Below are 13,249 nucleotides of genomic sequence, written 5' to 3' on the forward strand. Positions count from 1 at the left end.
GAATTGTTTTCTCACAGTGTTTCCATACACTCAAGGAAAAATAGCATTCCTTTAAATATGAAGGGAAAAAAACGAACTTAACCCAACTATTAAAATACTGAAAGCTGTAAATTAAATTGTAATGCACACTAAAAGACATGTTTTGTAACATTTACTTGAGGAGAAAAGTAGCTGCTATTCAACTGACATCTTGACAAGTATTAAAGGTCAGAAATTTAAAGACAATCACTGAAATGTAAAAATGGGAAAACAATGGGTTATTACCATACCTTACTCATGTTTGGAAACATAAACAGAAGCACACTGACACAGTGTGTAGATTCAAGAAAGGAAAATAATGCCTAACAGCTCAGTTTCCTCAGTGGAAAGATTCTTAAAAGCTCAGCATTCTACAAGAACACTTTGAAGATAAATTATAGTAGCAGTACTGTAGATTTGTTGAAAAACACTGTATTTTGTTAGATCAAATAGGTCAACTGTTAGGGAACAGCAAGAGTAGATTTTTATGCACCTGGATCCTTCAGCCTGAAATATATCAGGGAACTCCAGAGAGTTTCAGTTGTGCCCCACAGAGCAAGCGTTGTATGGCATAAAGCACAAAAGTGACCAAGTTGTCCATGAGATGGAGAAAAAGGGAGTGATACGTGCAAAACAGGAATGGTTGAGCAGGAACAATGAAGTTAGGGAACTTGCAGTTTTCCATTTAGTTTGTCTCTCTGCTGAATTGGAGATATTTTGTTTCCAGGAGACGTGGATTTTGGCTCTAAGGCTTTTCCTACAAGTACTTTCTCAACTGGTTAACACCATCAAAATCAAGAAGTCAGGGATCTGTTTTGGAAAAAATATTCTTGCACACAAGGCAAGCTGTCTGTCTGATCTCAATTGCCTGTGAAAGTTCTTAACTGCTGCTTAGTTTCTGATACTTATTTAATCCCCAACTTCACCAACACAGCTCTTAAAAGAAGTGTGATGTGCTAGGTGAAGCATGTTATTTTCTGTAAGACCTACATGTGAGATTTCAAAACTGGGGTGGTTTACAGTGAAGGTATTTATTTATTCACACCACAACAGTGGTTATAAATACTCATCAACTTGCTCTACATTTCTTGCTCAGGCATGTTCTAACTAAACTTTGTATACACTGGCTTACAAGAAAGTTGTTGGCTAGTTTTAGAGAGGGTGGATGGGCAAGCAGAACCCTAGAGAGGAGGCACAGAGAGTTTCTTCAAAGATAGCTCCATTGTAAAAACCTTTTTCCCAGGCTCCATGGCACAACTGCAAGTAACAAATGGGATTATGTAGTGTTGTTCCTTCACTACTTAGCATGTTACCACAGTGTTTTCATGACTCATTCTAAAAATTAAGTCTCTATCCTTAGAGTAGCACCTTTGATGCCTAACAGCCCTTTTTAAACTCTTGGAGTGAGTACTGAAGATTTGTTTAAGTGAGCTGTTAACTATTAAATGCATTGTACAATTAGAAACAGAAAGGACTTGTCAGACAAGTCTGTTGCTGGGACTTTATGGTTAAATAGCACCAGGGCCCAAATCACTACCACAGCTTCCCCACAAAAGGTCCTGACAAAACGTCTCAAATACCAACTGCTCCAGCCAGGGGCAGAACTTCTGCCAGGTTTGACACAAGGAATCTGCTCCACTGAAACATGTCTTCTTTGGCCTCAGCTCTTGCAGACCACAGGTGAAAAACAGCTATGAGGCAAATAACCTCAAGGCCATTCAAATAATTTCTACCTGCTGGATGAGATAGACTCTGTTTGTTCGAGGACAAGCAGGAAAAAAATTGCAGACTTCAGCTGAGGTCAATACCCAGTGTTCCTCCTCTTGAAACATCAGTATTAGCCTAGGATGCATCCATAAACAAGTTACAGGTCTCCTTTCAGACACAGGCTAAAGTTATCTTCCTCCTAGCATGAGAATCAGGATGAGGCAGGCCTTTCAGGAAAATACAAAGGCTTAATCCTTCTCCCACCTACGGAAATGGTTGTGAGATTTCACTGGCTACTGCTGCCAGGGTGGTGAAAAGAAAACCGGTTCTGACATTTAACACGGAACACAAATAGGATATTTATTACAGAATCACAGAAAGGCTGGGGTTGTGTCAGAAGGGACATCTGGAGGTCAGATGGTCCAAACCCTTCTGCTCAAGCAGGGCCACCTAGAGCTGGTTGTCCATGACAATGTCCTGACAGCTTTTGAAGATTTCCAGGATGACTTCATAACCTCTCCAAGCAGCCTACAACAGTGCTCAATCACTGTTGAAACAAGTGTTTCCTGATGTTCAGAGGGAACCTCTGGTACTCAGTTTGTGGCCCCACTGCCTCTGATCCCACTCCTGGACACTACTGAGAAGAGCCTGGCTCTGCCCACCTTCTACCCTCCCCTCAAGTATTTATCTACACTGATGATACCCCCCGTATCTTCTTGTCTCCAGGATGAACACTTCCAGCTCCCTCAGCCTTTCCTCCCAGAAGAGATGTTCCAAACCCTTAATCATTGCTGTGACCCTTTGCTGTGCTCTTTCCAGTGTGTCCATGTCTCTCGTGTACTGGGGACCCCAGAACTGGATTCAGGGCCCCAGCTGTGGCCTCAGCAGTGCTGAAGACAGGTACTTTCTGCAGGCAGCAGAGCACATACAGGAAAACAAAAGACACTTTAGAAACAGACTTAAATATACCGTCTTAAAAAATAAAAACAATGCTTTTAATTTTACTGAGTAGAACACCATTCATCTTCTTACACTGTTCAAAAAACCACAGGCAGGCAACAGGAAGAATAATGCCTTCTGCTGAAGGCAGTTGCTCAATCCTGATAGCATTTGATTGCACACTACAGCCAAGAGCAGCACGTGCTGACCACAGATGTGCAGTCCACTGCAAAGTAACCCGCAGGAAGACAACACTCTCAAGTGCACAGGACTGCAAGAGCCATCCAGTTTATCCTTCGTCCTTAAACACCCAAAACAACTTAGTGATGATATGCCCATGTCCACTGAGGAGTTCTTACAACTTGCAGTAAATCCCTTATCTCCACACTGTACCTACAGTGTGAGTGAATTTGAAAAAGATTTAAGGAGCAGAGAGATGACAGTGCAGGATGAAAACTGCCAGAAGTCTCAAGGCTATTAGTTCTAGTGAGACCTAGTGCAACTTCAGGGCTTCTCCCTTTCTTCCATCAGTTAAAACCATAACACTGAAAAGAGTAATATATTGCACTACAACCTATGTTAACATGAAAGAATGCAAGGAAAACCAATCCAGAGTAAGCAGAAAACTGTAATAATTCATTTTGTGACTCATTTATTATAATGGACAACATGGCAAAGAGCACAAGCCCACATTCCTGTAAGGTTAGGGAAAAAAATGTACAAAAAACTCCAACAATTAAAAAATTACCCATTGTTGACCTTTCTAACTAGTGTCCCCCAAAACACCCATCTTCAAGAGCTAATGCTATGAAGATCTCAGGAGTAAAAAAGCTTTTAACAGTATGTTGTATTAACAGAATATAGTTTAAGACCTTTAGAAGAAGGTTAAACATTTTTCTTTTCAATGATGGTTAGTCCTTGAAGGGCTTTTATCCCAAGCATGAGCTCTTCTGCAAACTCTAAGTACAGCAAGAAGAGTTTGAGCATCACCATTTCACTGATGCATCCTAAACTTTATGCTGGAAGGTTTACTTCCAGACAGAAGGCTTAGCACATGCTCCTATTTAGTCATTAATTTAAAAGTTTCCACCTGAATGCCACATGCAGATTATGCCCTGTGGAATTCTCTGCAATCACAGCAGAACTGAGACCAACCTGTTTCACACAGCCCGCTGTTACTCAAGTCACACATTTGTAACCCACAAAAACCAACCCAGCCCTTCTCTTTCCTGAAGGCTCAGTTAAATTAGAGCGCTGTCAGAGGGCTGCTAGAGGAGGCTGACAAATAAAGCAAAGGCCTACATAAAGAATGTCCCTGAAACCCCAACATAGGCATAAAGGAAGACTACTCAATAGACTGGTATGTCTTTTGTCAGAACAGAGATCAGCTAACACAGATCCCTTCAAAGAGTATTAAAACCAGCTTACAAAAAAAATTAGCATTTGTTTTGAAAACAGAACCAGTGCAAAATGCAGCATTATTTAATAAGAAAGCCAAAATAATAACCTAAATTAAAGAAATTGAGTAAATATATAGACAGTCATGCAAACCTCTCCTCTCAGCCCAATGATGGGCTCAATATCAATCTGTTTTATTGGAAGAAGAAGAGGAACAACATGCTGGGGAGGTAAGACTCACACTGCCTTTCTGTATTTCTTTCTGAAGAAGTTGTTCAAATTAAATAAAACCAGGACTCCTTAGTAACTGTCTTTACTTTTCCCAGGTACCCTCCTGTTTGCTAGGAATTTTGAATTTATTTTTTTTCCTACACATTCCTTCATTTTAGTTACTCTTTCAGAACACAGGGTTCACATGATGCCTTTCAAAGAGCTTAGCCCAAATTCTTCCTAGCATGACCTACACAAAAAAATGTGAGAATCTGTAAGAATCCTGAGTACCTTGTGTTCTGCTGGGAATGCCTCTGTTCTATCAAAACAATTAGCTGATCAAAGACATCAGTCTGGAAACATGCCCAGAATGAGTCCCTGGTACTGCCAGAATACTGATGTCACTTGGAATAAAGATTAAAAAAAAAAATTAAAAAATCATTCTATAACCTGGTGCAAACCCAGAGACAGCCAGCTGCGAAACAGTAAATCACTGTTCTAACCCCAAAAGGCTTTTCACCTCTACAGCAGTATCGTGGGCACTGATAAAAAAAGAAAGTGATTCATTTCTGAACCAGCAGATACACAAAGACCACAATATAAACATTCACTTCCTGCATTTCCCTACTCCTGGGCTCTGACATTACACACCCTTTAAGATTACAACACAGTCAACCAGCCACAATTTACTTGGTTGCTCAGGAAAAGTCCAATTCTTAGCAATTGTTAAGAGAGCAACTCCACGAAGATGTTGGAAAGCTTCTAAGAGTGCAGAAAAAGCTAAGACAGTGTTTGCTTACCCTCCTAAGAGAAATCATCCCCTTCTTCACAGACTGCATGAAAGAGAAACAGGCTCTGCTATCCAAAAGGCAGAATCATTAAGGCTAGTCATGCTATTCTGCTTCATACATGAAATAAAATTTCCTAAACAAGAAAGCTTGTAAAGTAGATTTCTTATCATCCCAAAATAATTTCCTCTCAGGCAAGGAAGAAATACATTACAGATAGGTATATGAAACTAATAGCAGAGTCCAGCTCAAATGGTTCATTAACACAGGGATGGGACCTACTGTACCTCTGGGTTTGTATCATGTCCTGCTTGTAAATACTCAAAAAAGTACCACTCTCACACTGCAGAGCAGGCTTGCAGAGCTTTCTAGAAACCCCAGCATACATTAAAAGTTCTTCATTAACTGATAAAGTCTGTCCAAAAACATCAGCCAAGAAGCATTTGCAATTACATTACGAAGCTGAGACAAATAAAAAATGTCCCAAGATCAAAAGATGTGTCTGTAAGGGCCCTGGGTGCACCCACAAGCCTCAATTGCCTTGACCAGCCCCACGGCAATCACCCCACAGTCAGTCACTTGCATAGTACAGTACCTTCCTCTGCACAAGTGCAAAATTTCTTTCTCAGCAGTTTCACAAGAGCTCCTGCTTTATCACAGGACAAGTGAGAAAAATCAGACTTCACAAACTGCTTGCCTGATTAGGAAAATATTTTATTTGTAATAATAAGCAGAAATTTAATTTCTGGATAATTTTACAGCACCCAGTCAAAGCCACATACGGTATGCTCTCATCAACTAATTCCTTAAAGAGGTGGTTTACAAACTGCATTTTCCCCATTCCTCTTAAGCTTATTTGTGCATTACATTACAAGCATCACCTGTTTACACTCAATGTCCAGTTATTTTTCAACAGTTGCACAGGAGAGTCTTTGTTTACTCAAATTCTTCCATAACACTAGGATTTTGTCTCCCTTGAGCAGCTTGGAAGCACTACTTCAACAACTAAGCTGCAAAGTAACACATTTTTTTTCTCTTTAATCACCTACTCTGGAGATGGCTTTTCTGATAAAATAAATGGGGTTTTCCCACAGGCCATTTGGATAATAATGCACATTGCTTATTCTCCCTGACTCACCCCAGGAGTCTCCCTCCTCATGGTCCTGTTCATCACCCACATTTGTGATCTGACACTACACCAGCAGTGCAATTCAGCACTGCTCTGTGCTTGCTCTCAGTCCAGAGGATCTCTGCTGGCTTTCTGGATGTACAGAAAGAAGGACACACAGACACTGAGAGTCTCCAGAGTTATTCTGAAAGAATTCATAGATACCCTAGCAACAGCTTGTAGCCATCATGTGATTTTTATTGTTTTTAACCTCTCCATTCCATATGTTCATCCATTCTCATTAGTAAGCTGCCTTCTCCCACCTCCCCTTATGAAGGCAGCTGTCCACAAGTAAAGTAAACAGAGTAAGTCTGGTATTTCTTCAGATGCTTTTCAACTGTGTTTTGGTTGCAACTTCCCTCCCCAGGTTAATGTGGATTAAAGAGCAGCTTTTCTCATTGCTTACAGAAGGAAAAAATAGGAATACAATGAAATTACTTCAAAGCCATATTAACTCAAAAACGCCCTTCAGGCTTCCAGTTTCAATACCAACTGAATTAACCTTTGATACCCAGCTCCATCTCATCTTCCAAGCTGCTGCTTTTTCCACAGCACAGTGGGAGCAGCTAAGCTGCTGAACACCCACTTTCTGATGCTGACAGTAACACAACTGGTATTTGACTACATTTATTGCAGGCTGTTTTCATACTGTTTATCAGCCAGGTACAGAATTACCTTATTAATCTAGCATACTTCCCAGTATTTCAGACAGCAAGAAGAAGCACAGATATGGCAAGAAGAAGGGGGGAGCAAAATCGCAAACTAACATTTTCTGCAGGCCTAGAAGCAGGGAAGAGAGGAGTGGCATCACCTGTACCTGTGGCATTTCAAAGACTATCATTAAAATATCAGTTCCAAACCCAGCAACCACAGGCTAAGAAAAATACCAAAGTACCAAAGATTTCATGTAAAGGTTTGAAGATTGTGACTTATAAAAATAAACTTCAGTAGTTACTCATTAAAGAAGGACCTAATGGTGGGAATTTCTGTATTAAAATCCTTTCTGACAAGCAAGGGAAATAGGGAGAATTAAAATGTCCTATGACTTCCCACTGTTATTACAAGTGGTACAGTGCCAGGGATACAAAACAAATAACATAAAGTAGATGACTGGTCTTTTTTTGGGAGTGGAAAACCTTCCACTCCCAAAATCTAACTGGGTTATCTCCCTCCTCCACTCTATATATGGCCTAGTTTTCTAGAAGCAGGATAGGGAAATTATTTTTGCAAAAGAAGACAAAAACAGCACCATGACATAATCTTAATTTTGAAGTTTTGCAGGAATTAGAAGACATTTTCTCTCATAAATGATACAGCAGGCCTTACATAAGCATTCCAAAGGCAATAGTCCGTGTTTCATTATACTCTTAACAGTTCATCTAACTGCGTATCTAAGCACAGATATTTACAGTAGATGGCAAATTATAACACTTCAACAGTTTATACACACTTGTTGTAATCCATATAATCTATTTAGCACCCTTTATCCACATATTTTAACTTTACTAGCTCATAAACAATAATTTGCAAGTATTTCCTTTTGCATAATACAGACATCTCGCAAAGAAACAGGCAAAACTTAAAAATTAATGCAGCAGTTCAGGAGAAAAAATAATTCAAATTTGACAGCAGGACATTAAATAACTGATAAATGAACAAACAAGACATTATCTTTCAAAAAAATTGTATGTATGATCCTCAGTCTTTCTTCATCCAGGAGAAAAAGAGAAGCAAACGTGATTTCCATCTCAGGATACAGAAAATGTGTTTTCTGTTTATCTATACTGAAAATGCTTACATATTTCTTCAGTTTCTTACAGTACCACAACTGTCCTGCACCAGCAGGTGAATAAATGAACTTAGCTACCTCAAAGTTTTTATAAAGTAGCATTACCACACAATTTCAGGCATTGACCATGGGAATTCACCAAATATCAGGCAAGATCCCAGGCAAGTCACAAAGTCTGATATTTTCATGGTAAGTAAATGTAAAATCCTCACACTGTTCACTGACACAGTAAAGAACACAAACCAATTTTATTGGTGGCACTGCCGGAGTCCAGTTGAAATATCCAAGAACAATGATGAATTCTTTCCATAACTTCTTTCAATGCAAGGCAAGAAACACTTGAAGACAGATAAGCAGGCAATACTTAGACTGCCTGAGAAATCTAGTAAAATCAGTCAGTGGCTTTTCCAATTCTAAACCACAGGGTGAGAGAGGAGGAGGAAGTTAAATAAGGTGTGTTGCTATTTACACTTCTACAAGAGAAATCTGTGACATGAGTAGATTTGGTCAGGCAAGCAGCTACATACTGCACAGTCCTCACTCAAAATCCTCGGACTTACATGTCTTACCCCATTCAATTCACACTTAAACCCAAAAATTAAGATTGTTTTTTACTCTTCTCTCCCACTGCACTTCGCATCAGATCCATGAAGAAGACTTAGAGGTTTTGTCATTCTCCCCAAAGTACACATGTAGTAAGTCAAAACAATGCTGCCAGACACTAACAGGTCTAAAACCAGTCACTGACTTATTCCTCGGAGTAACAACTCTGTAGATACCTTGCTGTAAGCTTTCAGATTACATTTTAATGCTCTTATTGTAATGGCAATTGCCACATGTCAAGTCATGATGTGAAAAGGCATCTAGCCTGAGGATGACAGTGCTCCAAAACACCCAAAGACTTCTCACAGTCATGGTGAGTCCGTGACAGATAAGTAATTACTGTTATTATTAAAATGAAGTTAAAAATTTGTATGAAATCTAGAAGAACTTTAACTTCTTTTACTTCTCTGCACAAAAAATGCTGGGTACTCTTTCCAGGGTGTTCCAGCTTGCCTTCCTTCTCATATTGTTGACAGCACAAAGGTTATCAAGTCTTTCAAAAATTTAATCATACCCTATGTTTAGCAACTTTCCACTGAAGTGGACTTGATGTCCAAACAGCAGAATGCATAAAAATTCAAATGCTATATAGAAAAAACATATTTAGTAACTCAAGGGAACAAGTGCTCTGAGCAAATAAAAATATACTTCCTACTTCATGAACATGCAAGATCAAAGATGACTTAACACCCAGAAAGGAAAAATATTCTTACTCTCTGAAGTTATTAATTTAATAATTCCCACCACCCACATCAGAAAAAAAATATGCAAAAAGTGCTATTCTCAACTGCATGGGGGCCTACAAGGCTTTTTCAATTCCTTAGCTTTCTACAACTGAATAGCTGTTTAAACATGAAAAACACAGCTGAATTCTCTCTTCCTTGGGCAAATCTTAAAAAGAAAGCAAACCCTCATATCCATCCTTCAGAGTCCTCACTCTCACCAGCAAACCAAGGCAGCAAGAAAAAGACCAACAACCTAACAACGTAAGTGAAGTAAATCAGAAATACAAGCACTCCAAGCTGTAAATTAAATACCAGCCAGGGCTTTAAAAAGTTTGGTAGGCATGGAAATTGTGACTCTTGAAAGTCAGGAGTTACAATAATACCTAAAACATCCAGAAGGCCAATGTGGGCTTTGATAAACCTCTGTTAATGTAGCTAATTCAGTGAAAGACACAGAAAACAAGAATATTTTGCAACTTCCCTGATCTTCACACTTCTGTCATGAATAGTTTTCATTCTTGGAACATTACACAAGGGACGCATTAGAAAAGTAACAATATTAGCACAGACTCCAGATCCTCCTCTTTCCCATGAATGTACTGCTGGAGCATTTAACGTTCATCAAGCTCATACTTGCTAAAGTCACAACCCAAAATCAAGAAGACAAGCTTCAAACAATGGAAGAAGAATGTCTCTGCAGCCTACACACTCATTACCTGAGATTTATAACTCAACGAAAACATGATTTTTTTCTCCCATGAGTTTGATCCTGTTTGCACCAGGCAATAATGTAAGCTTTTATTTTGTACCACTGGCAACAAATGGGAGGGTGGTTCCTCACAATGCCAAAACTGCACTTTTGGAGAAAAATATAAACAAAATAAAAATAAGAAGGACCTTTGCCCAGCTCCTTGCAATGCTGTATTTTACCCTCATTGAAAACAAGCAGCCAATACCTGGAATGTGGAGAGCAGAGCAGGCACACAACCATAGGGTGGTGGCAGCTACTACTCATAGATGGCCCTCCTCAGGCAATGCTCTCCCAGCACTCCAGATGAAAATATCTCACAATGTCCTGTGTGAGACATCAGCTAAAATGAAGCAGTACTCACACAGATAAGAGATGCTACACTCATTGTAGAAAGGCAGAGTAATTCTTAGAGTTACCCTTAAAGCTAGTTTTATAGCTAAATGACAGGGTGTTTTAACATTTCCTGGGTTTTATGCAAAACTGTATTAACTTGCAGAAAACTGACAGCCCCTACTCATTCAATTTTACCCACTTGTCTTCTGCAGGCTGAACAGTGGAGAGCAGTGACGGTATCATTTCAGCTGAAATTTACACCCAGAAAACACTAATGCTTGTTGACTAATACACCGACGTTAGATGTGATCACATGCACCACAGGTAAGAGAAGACACTTTAGAAGGCTGTTTTCACTGCTGTGAATTACACTACCATAAAAGCCTGAGAAACAGCACATTGGGCAAATTCTAAAGCTTTACATGCTCCACTAAACCCTTTTCCAAAGCAGAAGCCCTATGGCTGTACACCAGCATCTGACTGTGAAGTCTCAATTCCCAGTCGATCTCTGGACTCTGAGCAGACCTTTCATCCCCCAAGCACCGCCTTCCACCTTTTTCCCTTTGCAAAGTAAGAACCTAAAAACACCTCTGAGGTAAAAGGAGTCTTTCAAGTGCTTGCCTAAAACTACGGAAATTTAAGGTACTTCACTGTTGCTGTTGAACACTTCTCTGCAATACATGCAGAGTGATACAGAAGGCCTAAAAAAAAGAATGGTGCAAGCAGTCAGAAAGCTATGAGCACTGCATGCCTAACACCACAAGATTCCAGCAAGGGAAAGGGAACAGACCAAAAGCAGTCCAGGAATGCTACATGGCCAACTTAGGTTCATCCCATTCTGCTTGGATTTCACAACAAAGCTGTTTCCAACACAGGCATCCCTGGCATTAAAGTAAAAGTCAAAATGCTGAACACAGGGAGTTCACACAAGCATAAAAGCTGCCTTTTTATTATTACTGATTTAATTTCTTTCTTTTTGCCCATAGTGCCTCTGAGGACATAGCCTTGACTGAAAAACATGTTTCGTTAAAATTTATCACGGTTTTTAAAATCCCCCTACCTTCCAAAGAGGACTTCTGCACCTGCTCAGAGTTGCTTATAGAATCAAAGAGTTTTTATTTGTGTTTCAGAGGCTTCCAAAAAAAGAGTTTCACATGCCATGCCCTCCCTTCCTTCCCACTCCTCCACCACACATGTGCACCCTGGTTCAGGCTGTAGCAGGTGAAGCAGGAAGTGCTTTTCTGGAACTGCTCTTCCAAATGGGATCTTCTAGGACAAACAAGCTTGGTGCTCTCTCGTTTTACTTTGCACATGTTTTCCTACTACAGTTCAAAGCAACTAACATGTTGAGCTGCAATTCCTCACTTCTTTGAGCACAGCTATACACCCACGCCGAGGTCCCCACTAGTAAAAGATCAAGCTCTACTCGGGGCTGGTAGCTGTAAAGTTTGTGGCAACACGGCCAGCCTTCTCTGCGTGAGCCCCCAAGCCCCTGAGGAGCAGATGTGCGGGGAGAGCAGCCAGGATGCTGTCCAGCCATCCCTTAGGCAGCCATGCGGGGCAGAAAGCGCCTCGAAGCGGCAGGGCACAGCCTCACGCCTCGCCGGGATGAGCAATCCCTGCCCGCGACCCGTTATTCAAACGGGGAAGCAGAACAAAGCCTGGGAGCAGCCCTGCACCGGCAGCAGGGCTACCCGGCCAGGAAGCAGAACACGCTGCGTCCTCCCCGCAGCTACCGAGGGAACCCAACACGTGCTCGGGGGAGCGAGGGGCCCGGCTGAGCGCTGCCGTGCCCGAGACGGGCGGGCCCCCGGCTGCGCCGTGCCCAGACCGCGGGCGGGGATTATCGCGGCCGCCGGGTTCACCTCACGAGACCCCAGCCCACCTGCGGGCCGGGGCTGCCCCGGCCGGCAGCGCTGACAGCCGGGCCCGCGGGGGCGGGCGGCAGGTCGCGCCTGCACAGTCACTGCCGGCAGCCGACGGCGCAGCGGGGCAGCGCCGGCCGCAGCTTCCCTTCGCCGCTCGCTGCCTCCCACCCGCCGCCGGCGCGCCCGGAGGCTCCGGGAGCCGCGCGCCGGGCACTTTTGCCGGGGCTCGGCACTGCTGAGCGGCCGGGCGAGGTGAAGCCAGCGGCTCTGTGCCCGGCGCCTTCCCCGCCGGCGGGCAGCCGGCGCCGCGCCTCCGGCGCTGCCCTTCCCCCTGCCCTCGCCCGGCCGCTCACCAGAAGAAGAGCCGGGAGCAGAGGTTGGCATCCTGCAGCGGGTTAGGCTTCTCCTCGCGGGGCACCGGCTCCATGCCGCCCGCCATGCCGCCCCGACCCGCCCGGCGTGCGGCGAGGGCGCAGGACCACGAGCGACTCCCGCGGCTGGCAGGCACCGCCGCTCCGCCGCCGGCCGGCGCTGTTTCCGGGAGAGCCGGCACCCCCGCCTCGGCCCTCCTCCTCCTCCTCTTCCTCCTCCTCCTCCTCCTGCCGGCCGCCGCAAGACGCCTCCTGCCGGCCCGGCCTCCCCGCGGAGCCCGAGAGGTGCCGGGCAGCGCCGGGAGCCGATCGCTGGGGCTGGCTCCGTACGGACCGAGCCTCCGCCGGGGGGCTCTGCTCCGCTCGCCCCGGTTTCGCGCCTGTGTGTGCCCCGTGCTGATGGAAAGCATCTCCTCGGTGCACGCAGCGCAAAGCGAGGTGCCCACCCGGCTTTTTTGGACAGAAAAATCCGCCGCGAGTTAGGGCCAAGTCAGGCTTAGCGGGACCAAACGCCGTCAGAAACGCTGTCAGCGCTCCTTCCCAGATGTTGCATATTCTTCTATCAGAAATCGAAAACCAAG

At 43.3% G+C, this 13,249-nt stretch overlaps 1 protein-coding gene across 2 annotated transcripts in view; it reads right to left on the reverse strand.

The window, feature by feature from the left end:
* The window catches only part of ABCC4 (ATP binding cassette subfamily C member 4 (PEL blood group)), a 142,924-nt gene extending 130,043 nt beyond the window's left edge, over positions 1 to 12,881 (reverse strand). Inside the window, exon 1 of one of the 2 annotated variants that reach the window (XM_074535621.1) lies at positions 12,651 to 12,879. In XM_074535621.1, coding sequence (XP_074391722.1) covers positions 12,651 to 12,736 — 86 coding nt within the window. In that variant the 5' untranslated portion in view covers positions 12,737 to 12,879. Of the gene's footprint in view, positions 1 to 12,650 lie in introns of both variants that reach the window. The other variant, XM_014273652.3, reaches the window with a different exon arrangement.
* Positions 12,882 to 13,249: the final 368 nt, after the last annotated feature.

Source organism: Zonotrichia albicollis, chromosome 2 (assembly GCF_047830755.1).
Source record: "Zonotrichia albicollis isolate bZonAlb1 chromosome 2, bZonAlb1.hap1, whole genome shotgun sequence".
In the NCBI taxonomy this organism is placed as follows: domain Eukaryota; kingdom Metazoa; phylum Chordata; class Aves; order Passeriformes; family Passerellidae; genus Zonotrichia; species Zonotrichia albicollis.